This window comes from Antrostomus carolinensis, unplaced genomic scaffold (genome assembly GCF_000700745.2).
Source record: "Antrostomus carolinensis isolate BGI_N321 unplaced genomic scaffold, ASM70074v2 scaffold10165, whole genome shotgun sequence".
Classification (NCBI taxonomy): Eukaryota; Metazoa; Chordata; class Aves; order Caprimulgiformes; family Caprimulgidae; genus Antrostomus; species Antrostomus carolinensis.
The window spans coordinates 20,891-43,210 of NW_010314244.1; the positions used below are offsets into that span (position 1 = coordinate 20,891).

Sequence of the window (22,320 nt, forward strand, 5' to 3'; positions counted from 1 at the left end):
TCATCAGTGCCCTTCAGTAAATTCTGCTTTCATTTAATTACTTCATTTTGGAGCAAAATAACTTTGAAATCTCACTTTATCTGACACCAAAAGACAGCTCTATGCAGTCTTTTATCATCTATGATATCAGATGGCTTAAAACACTATTTGCTAGAAATATGAATTGGCAGGGGAAAAAAAAAATCACTTAATATCACACTTGCAAGATTTTTAACAAAAATCACAAGAAAGAAGAAAAAAAAAAGGGGGGGGGGGGGGGGGGAGGGCAGGGAGGAAGGAACACGTCAGCTTGGGTCATCCTCAATTAGGAATGTAGTTCAAGGACACCAGCTAATGCTGCTCCAGGCTGGTATGTCATACTGGTGGTTTCCCATAAATTCCCAGTTAGCTGGAGTGTCATAGGCTGGGGAGTCTTAAGTCTCCTCTGCTCTTGGGACTAACCTGGAGACATTAGGAGTATCCTTGGTGTGCCTCAGTATCAGAGAGAAACAGATCTTTGACACTTTCCTTGGGTTGTGATTCCAGCTTGTGCCATCCTGTATCATGTCCCTAGGGCTCATCTGAGCAAAATGAAGCCTGGTGTTCTGGCCATCCAGGTACAAGTTTTGCAGATACAAGCTTGAAATGTGTCAGACTTAAAATTCTGAAAACCACAAACATTTATGAGTAGTTTCTATATAATTGTTTTCTTACAAGTGATAGATGAGCCTCAAAAATCCAGGGAAGCACAGACTGCAAATCAGAGGAGTTTGCAACTTTATCACTTTTGACTGATGAAAGAAAGAATTTGGTACAAGTGAAATAAATTCTTCCAATTTTTCATGCTTTCCTGGGATGATCAATGAGTAATTCCAAGCTGCTCCCTATTTATTTATTTATGGTCCACATTTCCCCTCAGCACAACATTCATTCAAATACCTGTCATCACATTGATGAGCAATGCTTAGAAAAGCTGAGAAGTAACTTGTCCATCTTGCTTGCAAGGAAACAAACCCCACTTACTCTCTTTCATTCCACTTATACAGAACTTCCTTAAATAATAACAAAAAGTTAAGAGCTTTTAAGTAAAAATAGTGAAATTAGAAGTTAATCCACATGAGGTCTTGCCTAAAAAAAGGAGGAGGAGGAGTTGCACAAAGTGGGAGCTTCCATCTTAAATGAATGGTTACTGTTTGACAGAATAGCTATCCAGGCATTATACAGTGACTTCTTTTTTTTTTTCCCTAAACTATAACAACACTACAGAACACAGTAAAAAATTATTTACAGCTTTCACGTGTCTCTCATTATTCAGAGACCTGGCACTGCCACCAGCATTTAATACTACCCAGTACTCAACCTTCTAAGATCTCTTTTCAGATGCTGTAACACTTGTGAAGTAGGCATCCTACAAGCATCCTGAAAGGAATTAATTATTTTGCATACTTCACAGGGTTTGGAAGCTAGTAAAGCTTTAAAATCTCCATTGAATGGGGAGGTCAGAAATACATACTCAACTCAGTAGTAAATGTGGCAACCAGCTACGGGAGACGCAGGATGTGATCATACAGTTACAGGGTGCTTTGTTGATAAACAGCAGAGGTGGGTTAAAGTTATATCAGCAAGGTTAATTTATTTCCTGGCTGTTGACCTCTGTGCAATTTTAAAGATTTATTTTTTTCCTTCAATATAAAACTTTTTTTTTAAATTTTGAGGTAAAGCTGTATAGCCAGGTAAAAAAGCTTTAACAGTTTACTCTGTTATTTTGGGAGAGTGTTTTCTATCTATATTAGTTATAGGTAGAGAAAACCAACTCAAGGAACAAATTAAGATATTTATTTATGTACTGTTACAAATTTGTTTTTATCCATTAAACATATTTAACAGGACAACCTATTTGCACTCAGGCCTTTCAGCATTTTGATTAGCTAAAATATACACTTTTGGTGCCATAGAAATTATGGTCAAAAATAATTCTCAAAGACATACTTGGGGGACAAGAACTTTAAGCAAAATAACTCAAGTTGAAATAGTCAATTCCCTTCAACAGTGGTTTCTATTTCATGAGATTATATTCTTTACACTAGCAAACTATATACAAACAATACCACAATACTATAAATGCAAAAATGTAAAAAATATACACAAACATATACACAAATTGCTGTGTTTCTGTCTGAGCTACCTTACTACTTAGAAATCCAGTACAAATACATGATTTGTATTTATGTACTTAATTTGTAGTATCTAATTTTAAAATTGTAAACAAGATTCAGCATGTAGAGCAACTTAAAACAGTTGTCAGAAGCTTAAATCATGAGGCCTGGAGACTGAAAGAACTATGCACACTATGGATCCAAACTGACATAAATACCCACACCTTTTCTGACAATGCTTATATTGCTGTGAGATGGACGATATTTTAAAAATTTAGAAGTATTTAACTACTCTAAACAAATTATTGGATGTTACTGTTTTACAAAACGCATATATTTCAATAATTAAAGTAAAATCAGTATCACATTAGCAGGTATATGGATCATGTTCAGTAAGAGTATCATCTTGTTCATAACCATTTAACAGCTTTTTGGTTTATTAAGAAATCTTTCTTGGCAACTCAGTGAAGCAACTGTAAGTGAAAGCAAGCAATGGATGTTCACAATCAATGACTTAATGAGAAAAAACCAGACACATTCCATAAGCACATATGAGCTCACTGGTGACTGACCTAATGCTTATATTAGCCAAGTACGCACAGGTTACACTGCACTGCCAAAAAGCTGGGGTGTTTAGGAACTGCCAACAGATACAGGAAAGAAAATGGAAGCTGCCTTTGCATGGATGTGATGATTTGTTGCTCTCAGTCACTGCTAAGATTCCTATAAAGCATGGTTTTTGTCTTGTTTTGGGTTGTTGTTTTTTTTTTTTTTTCCCAAAATATGGCTGACTTTTCTCAGGTACTTCCCAGGCACTCATCAATGTATCATCTGAAGTGCCAGTATGCTTAAGAAAACCCAGGACGACATTTCTGTCTATCACAACAGTATTGGACTAATAGTAGTAGCAGTAGTAGTATTAGTCAGTTCAAGAATTTGAACATCAAACATGGACTGTGCAAGTTTACACTCACTACAAATATGAAAAGTGCTATAGCAACGGATTTCAGTGGAAAATTCAAGTACAACAATATTTTTGCACATCTCCTTGCACTAACAGAGAATGCAGTAACGTATCCATAGGCTTCCATTTCCAGGAACTACGTCCAGAGTCAAATCTCACTTTGCATATTAAATGCTTAGTGTATTGAGCAGAGCATTTGATGCATCCCTTCTCATACACGATATATACTTTTTGATTTATAACACAAAGCTACGCCATACAAAACACATTTTGAAAACAAGGTCCTAATGTAAAGACTAGTTCTGAGAGTTTTGAGGGGTTTTTTTTTTGTTTCATTGGGTTTTTTTGTTTTGTTTTGGTTTTTTTTTGGGGGGGTTACATTTAAAACACTGCAAGATCATGTTATAACCAAAAAACAATCAAAAAATTAAGAAACTGCTAGTAAAAATAAAATGTTGGAAAAAAATTAAATCAATTTAACTGAAAAGCCTCAATAAAGTGCAAGCAGTAAATGCTAGGGTTTACATAGTGAGAAGTGAAGTTTAATAAATCTGTATTGCTGACAATGAGAGACATTCTATAAAAATGTTTTACTTTGACAGCATGCCCTCATATAAAAGTATATTCCAATCGCATTGCAGTACAATCAGATCATGACAGAACTGAAAATGAAATGAACACTGAAATGCCACTGCTCCTTTTCAGCAATGTCAAAAAGTAATAAAATATGTAGATATATACTATTACAGTATACTCCAATTAAGTGGACAAACTGGACCAGCCAAAATGACATAGTATGGTAATTGCAAATTAAAATGATGCATTGCTACTTACTTGCATTGACTCATCATCACTTCTTGAGAAGGCACTCAGGAGATGCCAAATTGCAAAGATGGAACTCATTCCCATGCAAAATGCTCAAGCTGTGAGCTCTCGTTAAAGCAGAGCTCTCTAATTACTGGACAGAAGTATGAACTGCAGTAAGCACTTTTACAACAGAAAATATGTCATTAAATCTGCAGGCATTTGTCCTCTCAAAAGCACCTCCTTCTGCTTACAGCAAGTTGTTTAACTGAAATAACCAGGTCTTCAAAGTGTACCGCGACTTCCGTGATTCCAGTGAATGAAAACAAAACTTCGTAATATCACCTGTAACCCAACGTAAGAATTTCTTTGTACTTGGAGGTTTGTGTTATGAAAAATAATAAAGCAGACTGCAGAAGTCTTCCCAGTAGAGGGGATATTTTCAAATAATTTACACTCCAACCAGATTCTTTGGTGTTCAGGAATAGCCAGTATAGTATTAGGATGAACAAGCAGTAACTATGTTCCTTCATACCTTCCTATTTGTCCTGTAAGGCCCATCAGCAAAGGTTTTGCTAGTGACAGGTATTAAATAAAAGAAAGGGAAACTACTTCCTCACCACCCTTAGAGACTGAAGTCTGACTAAAAGCATCTGACGTCCCTCTTTCAGTGGAGATCTTCCACATAGCATATTTGCAGGATTTCCACTTATGAGAAGCACAGGACTATGACAAACTTACATTGTATTTTGAGAATTTTTCAATTTTTTCTGTTCAGAATAGTCTTTACTTTTTATCCTCCAGCTTTTGCTAGTATAAGGAAAAAAAGTTTATCCCTGCACAGCTAGTCCTGAGCCTTTTAACTGCTCAGAAAAGGCGCAATGTCAGTTGCTTAATAAAGCTCTGTGGAGATGCTGGTCATCTATTGAACTGTAAATAATGTCAGTACCAACTTTGATTTTTGAAGTTTTGTTGTCTTTTAAAAAAATCTTCTCACCCATCCCCAGTTCAAATTAAATGATCTCAAATACTCATTGTCAAATAACTGATGATGAACAATTTAAATTAAAAATATCTTGTGAGAGTAGCAACTTTGTAACAATATGAACTTTAAATAGAAGCAGATTATTAAAATAAAGTCTGTATAGAATTTTAACTACGAAATTATGAAATAATTTGTTTTTACTTTACTTAGGATTTCTTATTCTTTCAAAGAACTGTTGGCCACAATAATATTTAACTGCTGTCTTCCTGGAGAACAGTTATTTTTAGCATTGTAATCAGTGTAATAGAAGACAAAAGCATTTTTACATATAATAAGCAGTTTAAACAAATTTAAGACACTTTTCTGTAGGATCATCATCAAATGATGCTCTTTTCAATAATTTGTGTAAGCTTCTAAACCACATAAAGGATAATGCACATTACATTTTATTCACACTATAAAAAAAGCACAATATACAGGCCATACCCTTTAAAGTGCAACACAACAGAACATTTCTGCAACATTCAGGTTCTTCAAAAACCCACAAAAGTAGGTATTTAATATTTAGGAACAAATCCTGTTCATAAGTATATCAACACTGAATCTAAATTCTGAATGGTTATCCAGCTTGCCCTGGCTGTAAGTACCACGCTAGAAGCGATGCTTATGAGCACGAAATGATATTATCTTATCTGCTTCCATATGACATAGCCTTCATGTCTCATGTCCAAAATGAAAGCTTTTATCCTCTAATCAGTGAAGAGAATCTGCAGAGAGTTCTTTGACTATACTCAAAAAACATCTTTAAAGTATACTTCGTTTCACCATACAGGCTACTGCTTCAGATGTTAAATCTACCAAAAAAACCATGGTAAACAGAACAGAGCAAGCATGTCTCTGAGTTGGCAGCACATGCTTCGCTATGTTTGGCACGATCTACCAAATATATTGGTAACACAGAGCATAAGCAAGTACCAATCTGCTTTTCACTTCATAAATATTTTTGGTTGGATGTTTCGCTTGTAATAGTTGAAAACCTCATTTGTTCCTGAGATGAGCATGATAAAACAAAGTGAGCTCCATCTAAAGCTGATAATGGGACAATCTTCTGTATTTCCAGTCTTGCTACCTGCCAGATGAGCCAGATTTATAACCTCAATCCTCTCCAAGGCGCCATTTCTGAGACTCTTCTTGACGCACATCTGGCCTGATCTGGTTTCTCATACCACCTAGAACATTTGAGGTTGCCTCTGTTGCAACAATGAAAGGTTTCACCACAGTTGGTGGAATTTGTCGGAGGACTCCTCCTACTGCTCCAGTTACTCCTCTGTTTTCATGCTCACGAGCAGCAGTCTCATAGATGGTTTGGGCTGTGTCCGTAATCCCCTTCAAGAAATTAATATAAATTAGTTACACTGAAAAAGAAAAAACAATCTCTCCTAATTTTAAGGGAAACAGACTGCTCAGCATTTATCTTTTTTGTGATTTTTATTCTAGCTGTAGTACATCTCTACTGATACAAATATGATTCAGTTCTTCCAATGAGGCTTAAAGTAACACTACTATCAACTTACAGATAAAAATATTTCATGTAACTTCTGGTGGCACTTCTTGTGCATAAGGGAAGAATCTGTGGGGTACTGTGAGACATTAAAAAATGACAGAGAAATCTGAAAACTCCTCAGCTGACACCTAACTTCCTAGACATAGTACCAGGTGCAACTGAAAGTACAATACAATAAGTACAATAAAAACAGGTCAGCATTCTAAATTTTAATACATTGTCATGGTAAGAGAGCTTACACTTTTTAAACTGTAATCTCTCAGAGCTGTAGAACATTGAACTTCTATTCACAATTATCTGTGTAACATCTTTACTTCTGCTTCTCCAATTTTTCCATGCAGGGTTTCTGTTGGCTTAAAATTACTGATGAAGGCAGTCTTGATCAAAACTTAAAATCCCCTTCTTTATTTGGTCAGCTTAAGCTAACATCTGATATTTTACTTGGTGTCTTAGGAAATAATTCTCAATTTGGTTAAGGACAGTTAGTTTTGCACTCACCTCTTTTACTACACTATATGCTTTGGCTACACCTTCCCGTAGGTCTACTGGCTGATGAGCTAAACGATGGCGAGGGAACCGTTTGATCTTTTTTGCTTCAATAAAAGCAGGCCCTGGTGAAACCATGTCATATGCAGTTTCTGCAGCTGCCTGAAGATTAGGAACAGATGGAAAATATGTAAGAAGTCTTAAAACATCTAATCATAAATTTAAACTACTAACAGGGTAACATAATTGAAATAAAATAATTTTAATTTTACAAATAGAACAGATTATTCCAGTTGGAAGTGACCTACAATGACCATCTCATCCAACTGCCTGACCAATTCAGGGCTAACCAAAAGTTAAGCACATTGTTAATGGCATTATCGAAATGTCTCTTAAACACTGACAGGCTTGGGGCATCAACCACTTCTTTAGGAAGCATGTTCCAGTGTTTGACCACCCTCTCAGTAAAAAAGTGCTTCCTAAACATAATTTACATCAGATTACAGTTTTGTACAAGAACTTCTGGAATGGATGCAGCTGTAACTGTACAATAAGTCCCATAATGAAAGAATGAATGTCGTAGGTTTTGGTATGTTTTTTTCCTCCCTAATTGTCATTCCTTCAAAGGCGTCCTCTGGTCTGTACAAAACAGTCAAGATAGAAACTGAAACATTTGATCAGCGCTATGTTTTTCTTACAAACACACAATCATACACATAATTCCATTCATATGGATAACACCTCTGGTTTTTTTACTATAGGTTCAAGCTTAGGCATATATACAATTTTTGCAAAATTAGGTGGTAAAGGTCTATTTGCATTAAGGAACATAAATTTATTAACACTTTAATCCTAGACTATTTTAGGGCTAAATACAGAAAGCTTTAGAGACTTTGTGTACATCAACACATTAGTATTGGTTTTGAGGTAATTCTTTCTGTTTGGTTAGGGGTTTTTTTGGTTTTGTGTTTGGGTTTTTTGTATGTTTGTTTTTTAAATAAGCATAGATAATCTCACATTTTAAAAAAGTTAAGAATCTATTGCTGGAAAATATAGGTGTACGGAGAACTCGTCTTTCTTAGTATCAGTGATTTTTTAGTGCAGCTGAGTACGTTAGTATTAAACTGTACATTCTTATACATTAACAAAGATGTTAATAAATATGTGACAACTTGAGTGTTCAGCAATATTTTAACACAATTTTCTTACTACTGCATTTGATGCCATAATTCTCACCTCACAGACTGCTGCAAGCTTTGCCCAGTCTCTGCTTTTCTATGTATACAGCTGCTTTTCTTTCCTTTTTTTTTTTGAAGACATACTCACAATCTTAAATATTAGGATATTACATTCTAGCAATGTTTCTCACTTTATGTCTAAGTACAGAAGTAATACACTATACCTGTATAGTCTGAACCATTCTGTTTGTTAGTTCCAGTGCTGCCATTGCAGTGGAAGTACCAAAAGAAGCTGCTCCTCTTTGAAAGCCTCTTACAATACGGCCATCCTTTCGGTACTGCTCTATTGGTAACCACACCAAGTCTTTCAGACCTTGGACTGAAAATGAAGACAGAACATCATAGTTAGAAAGTTCTCTTAGATAAGCAGAATGCCTTGAGAGGAAGGGAAAACAAATGTCAACATCGTTTGTGGGTTTTCTTTTTGCTGGGTTTTGTTTGTTTTTTTAAAACAACCACCATACATGCCTGAATAGAAATAAGAAGTAACTTACCTAACTGCACTAGCGAATGCATGGGCCCTACTCCTCCCAGAATTCCTGGTAGTTGGTTTTTCTTTATATCATTAAGCCATTCACTGATGGCATAGGAGAACAATTTATCCACGCCTAATAAACTGAAGTAAATACAATTACTATTTTTTAAAAACAACCCCCACAATTCCTAATAAGACAAATGCATTATTCACTGAAGTAAACAAAGATGTCATTTAATCAAAAAGAAAGCTGTTTTCAAGCATGATCTTTTGTTGCTCTTGGCTAACCCAAGTGTTTCACGTGTATGTGCTTCATAAAACAGAAGCTCAAGACTGCATAATCACACAGAGTTTAACAGGAAGTAAACACACAACTAAAATTAAAAGACTTTAGCACCAAGACTAGCACATATATTAAATACTATCCTGACAATAGATGTTCTTCTTGAAAGCTATATATTTGACAAAAACTAGAATCAAGAAATATCTGTGAAGTCAAAAAGTGTCTTGGATTTTAGAAATGCATCTTATTAGAGAATTTGCTTTTTGCTTGCTATGTTCAGTTATCCACAATAAACTTGGTCAATTTGCAATACCAATATTAATCTACAATTCAATAAGCTTACCCATGTCTGTAACAAAGTCTCTTCAGCTTTAATTCTGAGCAGTTTAACTGAGCAAGCCCAATAAGAATCCCAGCTAGTGTCCCCTGTAAGTGAAATATTTTTTTTTTAATCACATGAGTTTACTCATCCTGTACAATCTGTAAGTCAGAAAAAACTTCATCATCTCCACTCTTATTGCAGGTATTTTTATCTAAGCTGATTCTTCCTCAGTCTTCCAAATGCACCATGAATTATGTTACGTGAAAACCTGTAAAAGACTGAATCTGGCTTAATCAGCTACTCTACAAGAAATCCTCTACAAGAGGATTTCTTCAGAAATATTAAGATACAACAAATTTTGTAAACATAGCTCTGGCATTAGTGTGTCCCAGGCATTCTAAAGTCGCTATTTCACGCTTTGATTTCTTTGGCAGCAGTGCAAATTCAGGAAGTTGCTGTTTTCACTTGTCCATATTTTCTGAACGATTTGCCAGGACAGAGTACAAATCTAGTTACGCAAACAGGATTTTGTTAGGTCTGCTCTGTACACTCAGTATGATAACCAACACATATTTAAAAAAGAACTATAAGCATTTTAATCTGTATTAAGATTCTGCCATTGCCACTGAAGCCCACACATTACTAGGCTGCAAGAGAAGGAAACAAGGAGGGAAAAAAAAGATAATATTTTATTCTGGCATTAATGAGGAAGAAAATAAAATACACAATTCTGGCATCTTACAGTGGTATATCACCCTTTGAGGGGCACCACAGCTGTATATAAAGATTTCCAGCCATTCACTGAGTTGAAAAATGTGACTTTCAAGCCTCATTTTGAGTTAATCATACCTGGAGGATCCACCTCCTAGTTTTCAAATAAGAGTGAAATAAGGTTAAGCTTTATTGAAACTAAGGGCGGGGGGGAAAATGTTCTGCATGTCTCAAGATCATATCAGTAATGAGTAGTGAGCATAAAAATACACCCCATTTCATGGTGTGGGGAAACCAAAACAAACAACATCAATTTTTTGTTCTACAGCATCAGCACTGTACACAAACCTGATCCATTGACACATGTTTGCCGTGGTAATCAAGCCGTATTGGAACTTCTGACGTAAAACGAAATTCTCTGGAATATACAAAGGATATTTTTCAGTGAGAAATATGAAAAGCAAATAAAAATATCCTTCCAAAAAGAAACCCATGGTTTCCCATCCTCCTGGAATAGGATGCCATACCCTTTTCTGTAAACCATAAATCCTCTAGTTACCATGTTAGTACTTTAGAATAATTGTACAAAATACAATGGCAAATTCAGCTTTTCTTGGTTTATTAACATCTATTTGAAGTTAGTATTTATAATAAATTTACCAGTCTTGTAAATGTGCTACTAATCCTGCAGGTGAACATCTTCCCTCAATTTTCACACCATGAATTTCAGTTAAAAAAAAAAAAAAAAAAAAGTATCACTAATGATGGTTCTGTGGGCAAAATTTAGCCCCTGCAGCTGGAACTTATTGAAAAATTCTGTTGGTGATGTATGTGATGAAATAGAACTATAGTCATTCTCTCACAATTTGGCTCTACACTGCTTACCAAAGCACACACCTGTTGTTAGAGACACTTATGATTTAAATACAGAAGAAAAAACTTCCGTATAACAAGCTGCAATTTTTATCATCACTTCCAACTCAGGACTATGTTAGAGTTTTCTTGAGATATTTTAATGTCGTACCTCTTCCATGATATATCCTCTTCCTTTATATACACTCATCTCTGGTTATATTATATCTAATTTACATTGTTAAACATAAAATTTACAAAGACTGATCTTTTTATTTATTTGTAAAACATATCATTAGTGGTTCTGTACATGGCAGAGCTTTACTTAAATTTGTTTTCTTGTGCACAGTAGTGTGCAGAAGTTAATAAAAAAAGTCACTAGCTACTTTCCAGTGATAGAAACAAATATATTTAATTTCCACAATCAGTCAATAAACAAACAAAAAAATGCACCTGGTCATATGGTCTGAATAGTTTATTATCACACTTTCTTAAAACTTTCAGCAGAACAGCTGTGTGTCACTGGAAATTCTGTAATGAAAGCTTACCTGAAAAATACTGGCTGATCGTTGTATGACGTCACTTCTTGTGAGAAATGATGATCGTCTCCATTAACCACATCCAGAGAATCAATGCTACCATTTTCATTTGCTTGCTTGTGTGATGAGAAAGAAATGACTGGACTTGGGTCCTTAAGGCTGCTGACATGTCTGGGCAAACTACACGTAACTTCAGCACCAGGAGACTTTTTAACTAAGATAAGAAGTTATGCACAATAAACCAACTCATATTATTCACAGTAATCACAAAATTATTTTTATAATAGTTACAAAATTATTTTTGTAATACAAAATTACAAATTTTGTATTGTACACAATTACTGTGTCCTTGGTAAACTCTAAAGCTTATTAACAGGAATTACTAGTAGGAAAATATTTTTATTCTCTTAGAGAGATAATATCTAGAGTTATCAATAAAAATTATTACAAGAAGCTTAAATTGAGGTTTATGTATCAGCATAAATAATCCACCTAGTTTTAACGGAAGTATTGCAGAGTGTTGCACTAGCCATGTATTTCAGTATGATGTCTCACAGAAATAAGTAAATTATAGCTGCTAACAAACTTACAAATACAGTTATTAGTGGAAATATACTGGTTTTTGCATCAGATTGTGTAGTTGATTAGAAGTACTGCTTTAACTGTACACATACATTGTACTGCTTATTTATAATCTTGAACTCTGTTCCTTTCTCTAGGGGTTATACAACTTCAAGCTATTAGACAGTCCTACTCTTTTGTGCAAGAGGTATTAAATAATGTATTTATTTTATCTAATTATAACTTCTAACACTATATACGCAGTCCTCAATTTTTTCAGTAGCTCTTATTAATAAATATGTTCCAATTTTGGTGAAACCTTTTATACAATGGAGATCCCAGGTGTTGAAAACCTTTGTTAGTATTCATAAAATACAAACCAAATACCCAAAGTTTCTGTGTTTTAACAAATTCATTACTGATGTTGGGGTTTGGTCACTAATACAAGTTCTTTTCCACACATGAGATTCATGTGTGAATTTACAGACATGTACACCATTAAAAGAGAAAGAAGCAGTTTCATATTAGATTTTTGAAAAGTATACCTTCAGGATCTGGAGTAACTAAGAGTTCTACTTCTGTAGAGAGGCTAGTGAAAAAATCCTTCAGGAAAAATAAGGCATCCTATGTAAAAAATAAAATACAATTAGGTTAAAAAAAATTATCGAAAAAAATAATATCTATTATTCCAGCTCTTTATTTCTATATGGATACAAATCAAAACACATTTCTTCTTCTTTTTGATCCTTTAACAAGTGCAGAAGCCACATAAAAATCTAGGACAGAAACCAGAAAGACCTTCCTGGTCACTGCCTCCTGGTACATACAATATGTTTTCATAATCTGTCTAGCTCTGTCTTAAAACTCCAGGGTTGTTTTCATTCCCTCTGTTCTCATTTTGGAGACTGTTCCAGAACTTGTGTTTTACAGGCTATAAACTCTTCTCTGATTTCCAACAAAAGGGTATTCAAGTATAGCTCAAGCATAGTTTATATTCATCTCTAACACTACCCATGTCAAATTATTCCAGATCAGATCTTGCCAATAGTTCATTAAAAGTCATTAATATGTCTTAACGTTATTGCAGCCTTTTTTTTTTTTTTTTTTTTTTTTGACAGATGGATCACATTGGTGCCTGGCTCATCCTATAAATAGTGACATCAGGACTTCCTTTTCCTTTTTTGTTTCCAACTGATAAGCAGACAGGTTAAGTAGTAATAACAAGAATTTCTAACATGACTGCATGAAGCCCTGTGCTTCCAAGAAAGCTGTGGTTAATATTGCAGAAGCTGTAAAGGATGATTTTGTTTATGGTACAAAAGATAGAAGATGTAGAAAAGTAATCAAGAGGAAACATGTTTCCTCACTAGGTGGCAGTATTTGCACGCTATCTTTCTATATGAAATTATTACAAACTACACAGAGTTAACAATAAAACAAAAATCCAGTCTCTAATGTGTGTTGAGGGAAACAGAAGGTAGGTATGGAACTTGTAATTGTGCTCTTGAAAAAACCACATCTCTCTGTAGATGACAAATCAAGCAAGAAATGCTGCAACAAAGAGTAAGAACTCTAGATTTGAATGCACAAACATATATAGCCTCCTTACTGGTGTAGAAAAAAAACAAACATAATTGTTTTAAGTGTATGGAAAATGCTTTGCACAAAGGCTCACTAAAGAAAATAAAACAATTTCTCACATTTCTGTTCAAGCCACTGCAGTTGACAGCAAGAGCAAAGCCTTCAGAGCACAGAAGCCATCCTCAAGCACAGAGTGCCCTTGACTAAAATGTTGTGAATAGCTTCTGATTTAATAATTAACTTTTTTCAATTAAAAAGACCAAAGTCACATCATGAACAAACACAGCAAGAGCATTCAAGAATAAATGTACACTTCTTAAAAGCCATGATTTCAAAAAATTAGAGAACATGAGAAGTCTCTGGAGGTAAACTGGTATTATTGAGTAAATAGTCAGGTTTATAGATATTCTTAGTTTTTAAATTAAAAAATAAAAAAGGCTAGTCTCTGTAATAGCTGGAGCAGAGGGCAAATTCTAACATGGATATAAACAGAGCAGCAGAGATCTGAAGATACGTGTGACTGATAAATAAAAAAAGGTATCAAACCATTAAAACAACCCTATAAAATGTGTATGACAGTTACAAGTATCTGGTAATAAAGCCAGAATCTTTTTTTTTTTGCATTGGCACAACCAACCTGATCAATATTGAGGCGAAGTGGCATTAGTGAAACACGTAAACAACATTCCTGTGGGGATCTGCCAGACTCTGGACGGACATGTAATGCTTTAACTGTTAGCTGAGAGAAAGCAACAAGATAAAAGTAGTAACATTCACAATTATTAAATCTCAGAACATTAGCTAGAAAAAACATTTACTGCAAAATCTCTGTACTAATCTGATTCCACTTATTAATTATAAAGTTAATATTGAATAAAAGACTTTTTATGAATGTTAAAGAAAAGAAAATTAGAATAAGGAAACCCAAAAAACAAATTCATAAATCCTTTATAGAGCAGTAAGACTACAGTATATCACAAAATTACAACTCTACATATGCAGTGAAAAGTCTAATCACACTCACAGAAGCAGATGTTTGCCCAAAACCAAAATCTGAAAGCTACCAAAGCAGTCCTGCACTTCTACTTTTTTCAAACTGACAGAATCTCAAAAAACATTAATACCTGACATACTAATATTCAAACTGACTTTTTAATTAGTTTTAATATCCACAAGGAGTCAAGCAAATAACTATCAACACGTTACATTATTTTCATGTTCCATGATCTCATGTTCCTCCTTCTGCAAGACTAAGAAACATACACAATCCTCACAATGATAGGCTAACCACGACAATTATAATGAATTAACATATTCTGTAACTGTACCATGTTTGAATGTGCTTTTCTGGGCATCTCCTTACTGCAATAGAGATAGAGAAATTTATTCATCTGTGACGTAGCTAAGCGATCTCTAATCTCCAGGTCTTGAACAATAAAAACCTGCCGTGACACTGGCTGCTCCACCAGACTGGATTCACCTTCTCCACCACCTGGAGGGTACACCTCATGCTGGAATTTCACCTTTTAATAAGGAAAGAAAACCAGCACAATCAGCTTCAGTAAAAATTGACCTTTAACAATAGAATACTACTTAAAAAAAACCAAACCAAACCAAACCAAAAAAAAAAAACCACACCACACAAGAACTTTAAAAGATGTCTACTTTTTCAAATTTATGGAATATTATTAGGATTTCTGAAAGCTATCCAGACTTTTGCATGTCTAGCAGTAGAAATCTTTCCAGTCTTAGTTGTGTACAGGTTCATGTTTTAGGATGCAAATCTGAGCCAAAACAAAGAGTCAGTGTAAGACAAAGAACAAGTTTTGCTTTTTGTTTTAATGTTGACTCTGGTTTTTCCTCTCAATCCCAACGTATTTCTTACATCGTATTGAAGCCTGTACTGGGCAATCTTGCAATTCTTGAATCCTGCACCTTCTACCTTCAGGAAAGTAAGGTTTCTTCCCTACCAAAAGACTTCTTGGGTCTTCTTCTTCCAGTCTTAGTTTCCTTTTTCTTTGCTCACTTTAGTCCGCATAAATTCTAATCTATTACCTTTCCTAAATTCTAAAGCATTTTGAATTACTTCCTTTTCCTCATCTCTTGATGTAGTTCCCATTTGCAATCGGAGACCTGTGGCTGCCTACAAATCATTCCCTGTCTCAATAAACCCCATAGCATCCTTGCCTGCAATGTCACCAAGCAGAGCACACACAGCAAGCACAAGAGTGGCCTCTACTGGTGAGATACTGAGACGTTAAGAAACTGTATTTATGTGCCCTGTACTCAAGATGTGAGAGATGAAACTTTGAGAATGAACATTTCATGTGCTGAATAATAATATCCAGCTATCATCAACTGATACACTGAGCGTGTCAACAGATCTACATTCCAGTTATTTTGCTAGAACATGTAATGTCATAACAGGTGTACCAATTCAGAGTAGAACCAAAGACAGAAAAACAGAACAGCAGTTGTAAAACATGGTTATAATAAACAAAAACTTTAAGAATATTATACTAAACATCCTTCATCTTTAGAAACATGTTTATTCGGCAAGTAAACAATACTGTGCTAGAAGAACAAATACATTTTTGTTAAACAAATTCTAAATTTATCACCTTCAAAGTGATTGCTGAGATGTAGATATCAATGGAAGAAGTCCTCCTAATTCTAATGGAAAGCTCTTACCAAACAGGTAGAACATGTAAAGATATTTACACACAGACAGACATGGATGAAGCTGTTTCCATCATTCACCTTGCTTAGCTGTATTTCCATTAGGAAGTCTGGGTTTCTTCCTCTTCCCCCACATGCTGTACTCCGTCCATGCCTTGTTGGTGTATGAGAAGGAGAACTATGGGGACTTCTGCAGAAATAAAAAAGAAAAATGCACTTTCACAGATTAAACTTGAAGCTATCTCACTGTCAGTATCACTCTAAAAGCGTGTATGTTTCACTGGATATAACTGTTAGTATTTTAATCGTTACAAGATAAATATACTAGAAAATACAAAAAATATTGGAAGTTGTGTTACTTTTAACCAAATAAATACCTTTTTTTTAATTGTTCAAGTAATGCATACTTAAGCCAAAAGCTAGGTGTAAGCTTCCCACTAAACTGACATCCATAAAACATTTTTTAGCTTTGGCTATGATAGTATTAATTACTCTTTAGCTTACATGACATCCTGAAAGCCAGACTCCAGTTACTCTAGCAATAGTCTCTTATTCTCCTTAAGCTCCAATCTCTTTAGAAAAATTTAACTTCTAATATAACCCTTAAAAGCAAAACCATCTCTCCATCCTAAAAAAAAAAAAAAAAAAAAAAAAAATCACCAAAATCAAACCCAGCTTGTTCAGGTTCAGACACGGGAAAAATATACTGCGGTGTGTGGAGCTAAACCGAATAAGAAGATGCTAGATGACTGTTAAGATCCCTTCCAACCCAAACCATTCTGATTGATTTTTTGTGAGGAGGAAACGAAAAAGCAAGGAAGACTTGAGATTGAACAGTTATATTAACCTCAAATTAAAGGAAAACTAAGCATTTTAAAATATTCTAACCTATAGAATTACATCAAAAACTTACATGAAACTTTTAGCTGGAGATGTTGGTGGTGCACTCCCAAAATCCCTTCCACCATACAGATGCCAAATAAGAGAGATTTCCTTTACAACATAGCGTACCAGAGGAACAGGAAAATGAAGAGGAGCTTTGCTTGTATCTGTTTTTTTAATAGGTTGGCTGAAATGATTTTCCTTTATGATAATTGCATCATCAACCATTATTTTTATTACTGGCTCTTCCTCTTTTTCCTAATTTAAAAAAAAAGTATATAGCATTGAGAAGGTGAAATCTGCTTTCTTTATTGAGATGTCTAATTCTATCCTATGAAAATAAAATAAACTATACCACACTGTCTTCTAAAGCTTATACAATACAGGCTTGATTTAGGAATGATTCTTACAAAGCAGTTTTAAAGACAAAAGCACAAAACTAGAAGCTGAGAACTAGTTAGAAAAAAAAAAATCCTCATCCAAACTGCAAAAAAAACCAAAACAAGAGTTGAAAACAAACAAAAAACCGTGGAAGAGCCCAGGCTACCATATTAGCACTTTTGGAAACAAACAAGCTCAAAGGTAACTGGGCAAATACAGCTTCTAATCAGGAATCCAGAACTACTACTTTCTACTAAGAATACAGCCAGAGATACTATGAAAAACGTGAACAGAAGCTGTTTTCAAAGAGCTAGAGTATGGTTTCCTAAATCTTTTAATGCGGCCAACAGACAGTGCTGGAAAGTGACACATTAGCTTTTCTCTGAGGTTTGGCAAGGATCTTAGTCCCATAAAAGCATTGCAGTTTAGACTACAAGAGAAATTAATAAAAGATTAGAAGATGTGCAAAGCTGCTATTTTGATAAATACTGTACTTTGCTTAAAACATTTTTTTTTTCTAACTATGCTATTACTGTAAGTCAAAATGGCAATGATAAACCTTGACTAAAACATAGGAAAACTGTCATGGAATTAATGTAATATAAAGATCAGAGAACAATTACATACTGCTGAGACACATAAAAAACATATATACTTGCATTCTTTCCTAACAGTAACAATGCCTGAAGTCCTTTCAAACAGAAATATTATTTTTCTTCTACTCTGCTCACTGATAAGAATATCACTAAGCAATCACAAAAAGCTATGAAGTCTAATTGGTACAGGTCTTACACAGGCTTTTCTCTAATTCAGTTTATATATGGATTTTTTTTTAGTAATTTTCAAAGCTTCTTACAGCAACAGCAACTTTGGGTGCAAAAAGAATGCAGAAATCATCACTTTCTGCGGGAACATCTCCCATTGCCTCATTTATCAGGTGATGAGTGAATGAAGTGTAAGTGGGACTTGGCTCTTGTGAAACATTTCCACTTTCATCTGGAAACAGGAAGAGATCTGAGCAAGATGGCTCCCGAGTTTGAGATCTGTCATCCAGAATTCCTGGGAGTTGAACAAGGGTGGGGAAAAAAAAACAAACCAACAACGTTTCAGTGGAAAAATCTTTACAAAATAAGAAAATATTAACAAAATAACATAAGAAATAACTAGAATTTGTTACTTCAATTACATCAAGGGAATTTGCTTATTAAATCTTCAACCAATTCCCACTATAAATAAAATACAATTTTCAAAAATTAATTTACTGTACAATTGAAAGTGATTACAATATAATCATAACTAGTTCCTTAGTAGAGATGAACTGACAAAATATAGAAAAAGTATTTGTAAAAAAAAAAACCCCACAGGTACAACAAAAAAAAAAAAAATCCAAACATTTTTATGCCCAAGTTAGTAAAACCACAGCGTCAATAATGTTCAGCACTACACTGACTGCTCACCTTCCACATCCAAAAAGAGGACCAGACATCATGGAAATAGTGAAATTCTCTATTTGCAATGCAAAATCCTTAGCCAGTTTAAACCTGGATTTAACTCTAGCCATGATGCAGAAACCATAATCCTGTGATAAAATGAATTATCTTGTTCTATCTGCTAATTGAAAGATTTCCTCATAGCTAAAAGTTCTTTCTGTGACTCAGAACTGTATCATCCTCAGACTGCCTTCATGCATAGAACAGAGATCTTTGATTCCTTCACACTGCAGTATGCCATATAGATTGATACCCATACTAACTTACACTCCTAGATAATCTGGGGTCTTGACAGAGTCCCACGAAGACAGATCCCTTCCTTGCAGTTTTCAGTATCTCAGTAATGTGTATTTGACTAGAATCTTAAATTGCTTTTGTACTACTGCTATTAAACACAAGAATGTGTTTGATAGTTTGAAGACTTTATACATCAAAGGTACGCTCCCATTGTTGTTGCAGCATCTCTACATACACAAAACTTTCAACCTCACTTTCCTTCCAGAAAGGTTGCACTTTATGTGTACCTATGCATCCAGAGGATTCTTACCATTAGACTCTGGTTTCATGGCAGAAGCAGCCTGTTGAGTTTCAATTTCCTCCATTGCATCACTCATCAAATCCCGTAAAATCTGTTGCTCTGATTCAGCAAGGACTGGTCCATGGGAAGATGGCTGGCTAAAGGTCTCTACCTGTAGGAGAGGAACTATACATAGTTACATCTTAAAGACAACTGCAATATCGTGCTGAATAGCATTTTGGTAGAACGGCTTGATACACAGTTCTTAAACTGTAAGAAGTAACACCTTAACTTTGTAAATAATCAAGTGAGCTGAAACTCTGAGATAGATGATTCATAAAGTAGGTTAGAACATTGTGGTACAGGGTACCATAGATCAGAGTACTTGTACAGCTCGTATCTGTCCTTGAAGTTCCTTCTTTAGATAAGAAAAAAGTACAATAGGTAAACAGCACAAATTTTAAAATATCAAGTGCCGACCAAGGCAGAAAAAAAGGCACCATTTTATTCTCAAATATGTTTTAAGTTAGATACAATCTGTTAATGTCTTTGCAGGAAATCTGATATTCCTTGGAAACAGAATGGGGATATAAAAATTAAAACATATTAGCATAAAGTTAAGTTGATATTATTTTACCATGTCATACCTTCATTTTCGGTTTGCTAACTCCACGTTTAATCTCTGTCTTAGAGGGTGGATGTAAATCACCATAACTTGCAACATATTGTATAAGATTCATTAGTGCAGCACATGAATCAGAGCAGGTACGAATATGAATTACATCACTGGAACAGTGGAGCTCAAAACGTGGTTTAGTCTAGATAGCAACAATAAAAACCATAAAAACGCACTTCAAATCCATATAAGCTTCCATAAAAATAGCATCTATACACAATTATTTTTAAATTAATTTACTTAAGTGATCAAAAAGGACTTAAAAATAATACAAGTAAACTGAAAAACCTTCCTTGGTTCTAAGTATAACAAAGCAATTTTCAAATCACAATCTGTCATGGAGATTTTACATTTTATTTTATTTGTGATTAAATACTTACTCTTTCCTCATCAGAATCAGATTTTACTGCTGTAATGGTTAGTTCCAGCAGTCCCATATCCATAACACGAACATAATCTGAAAGACAATGAGTAATTAAAAAAACAAACAAACAAAAACATTAAGACTTAATAACAAACATCATCCTTACTACATATTTTTGGTTATTAAAACATTAGAAATAGCATGAGCACAAAAAGGGATCTTTTTTGTCAAAACCTTTTATATCTTTGTATTTCCTTCTTTTATGAGGATTATTCTGAGAGTTCAAGTTTCAGCTACTCAAATCAAGAACTCAAATCTTCTCAATCCATATATCACTCCCACTGCTACCATCTCTGTGCATTGTGATCTTTAGAGTTATTTATCCTCAGGCCATCTGTGCGAGTTCAAGAAATAAAGGCACATAGAAGTTGGATGACTAAGCATCCTATCATTTTTTTTAGTTGAAGTGAGAGAGGACATTTCACATTGTACTAATCTTTCAGTAGCAGTAGTAACTTATTTCCCCTCTTTCTTCTTTAAACAAAACAGACATATCTTTACTCCGTCCTTCACTAGAGATCTCTTACCTAAGCTAAATACACACATTTGTGGGCACACGGTTTCATTATTTCTCCATTTCACTTGTTAAATATTGATTCAAGTTCCTCAATCCCTGAAGGTTGTCACCAAATGAATGAGAGCAAACCAGTTGGTTTCATCCTTTTCAGAACCTATAACTCTGTGCCATATAACACCTTTCAAGTTCAACTATCTCATAAAATAAGATCTCTTTTCTGTGAAGATTTCTTTCTGTGTCAACTCCAGATTTTAAAAATACACTTTTTGCACACACCCTATAAGGAACTGTAACAAGAAAATTAAGGGAAGTTGCTGTTCTCTAACATACCTCTACATCCACAAATCCAAACTAGAGCACTCAAATTTTCATCAACACTGCATTATTAATTCATATTCAACTTGCTGCTCCTTATCTCCTCAGATCTCTTCATATATGCTGAATATGCCTGTATTTTTCTGTTTCTTTAGGCTCTGCATTTCATTAGTCACATGTACAACATCCTTACCTCTATGGAGATTCACTGTAACAGTATTGCACTTGTCAGACAGATGCAAAGCAGCTTCATCTAAAATTATCCTGAAAGAGGAAAAAAAGATGAAAAAAAAAAAAAAACCACGCTAAAGAAATGCTGTGCAATTCACCAGACAAAAGAAATCAGTAGAGAAAAAATATTTTAAAATACAAATATACCTAGCATATCTTAAATCCAAACTCTTGACTTAAACCTTTCATAATTTCCAAATCCACTGGTAATCAAATGCTGAAAGATACGTTCACTATCACTACTTATACTTTATTTGCATTTCAAATTATATATTTGACCCTTCCTAAACTAAAAAATAATGCTTCTGGCATATAGAATTAACACTTATTTCCTTATTTCCTGGGGTTTTTTTTTAATAAAATAACAGACACATTTGTTTCAAAGGTCATTTGCTTGTTTCTATTGGTAAAACCTTTTAACTTCACAGGTGTTTCACATCAGAACAGACATAACAGAATGAATATTCAACTAAAGTTACAAAAAAATTATTAAAAAGTTACAAATATGTCCAGTATTCACTAAATATTTCCTTAATTAATATACTGTTTCCAAATAACAAATCTTCAAGAAATCTGAAAGTGCTGCTGCGGGGTTAGACTAGATGATCTCCTGAGGTCCCTTCCAACCCCTATGATTCAGTGATTCTGTGTAATTAACAAAATAGACACAATTTAATTTCAGACAGCTACAACCTTCCGATTGCAGAA

General features: G+C 34.4%; 1 protein-coding gene across 1 annotated transcript in view; it reads right to left on the bottom strand.

Moving 5' to 3' along the window:
• Positions 1-6,043: 6,043 nt before the first annotated feature.
• Positions 6,044-22,320, bottom strand: part of ATG2B (autophagy related 2B) — a 43,611-nt gene continuing 27,334 nt past the window's right edge. The window contains exons 26-42 of the mRNA XM_010167574.2: positions 21,575-21,645; positions 20,506-20,582; positions 20,097-20,267; positions 19,480-19,621; positions 18,299-18,501; positions 17,093-17,319; positions 16,261-16,369; positions 14,829-15,023; positions 14,138-14,239; positions 12,465-12,543; positions 11,368-11,572; positions 10,316-10,385; positions 9,278-9,360; positions 8,671-8,792; positions 8,341-8,495; positions 6,951-7,100; positions 6,044-6,274 (exon numbers count right to left, since the gene is read on the bottom strand). Of these exons, the coding sequence (XP_010165876.1) occupies positions 6,044-6,274; positions 6,951-7,100; positions 8,341-8,495; positions 8,671-8,792; positions 9,278-9,360; positions 10,316-10,385; positions 11,368-11,572; positions 12,465-12,543; positions 14,138-14,239; positions 14,829-15,023; positions 16,261-16,369; positions 17,093-17,319; positions 18,299-18,501; positions 19,480-19,621; positions 20,097-20,267; positions 20,506-20,582; positions 21,575-21,645 (2,392 nt within the window). The remainder of the gene's footprint in view (positions 6,275-6,950; positions 7,101-8,340; positions 8,496-8,670; positions 8,793-9,277; positions 9,361-10,315; positions 10,386-11,367; positions 11,573-12,464; positions 12,544-14,137; positions 14,240-14,828; positions 15,024-16,260; positions 16,370-17,092; positions 17,320-18,298; positions 18,502-19,479; positions 19,622-20,096; positions 20,268-20,505; positions 20,583-21,574; positions 21,646-22,320) is intronic.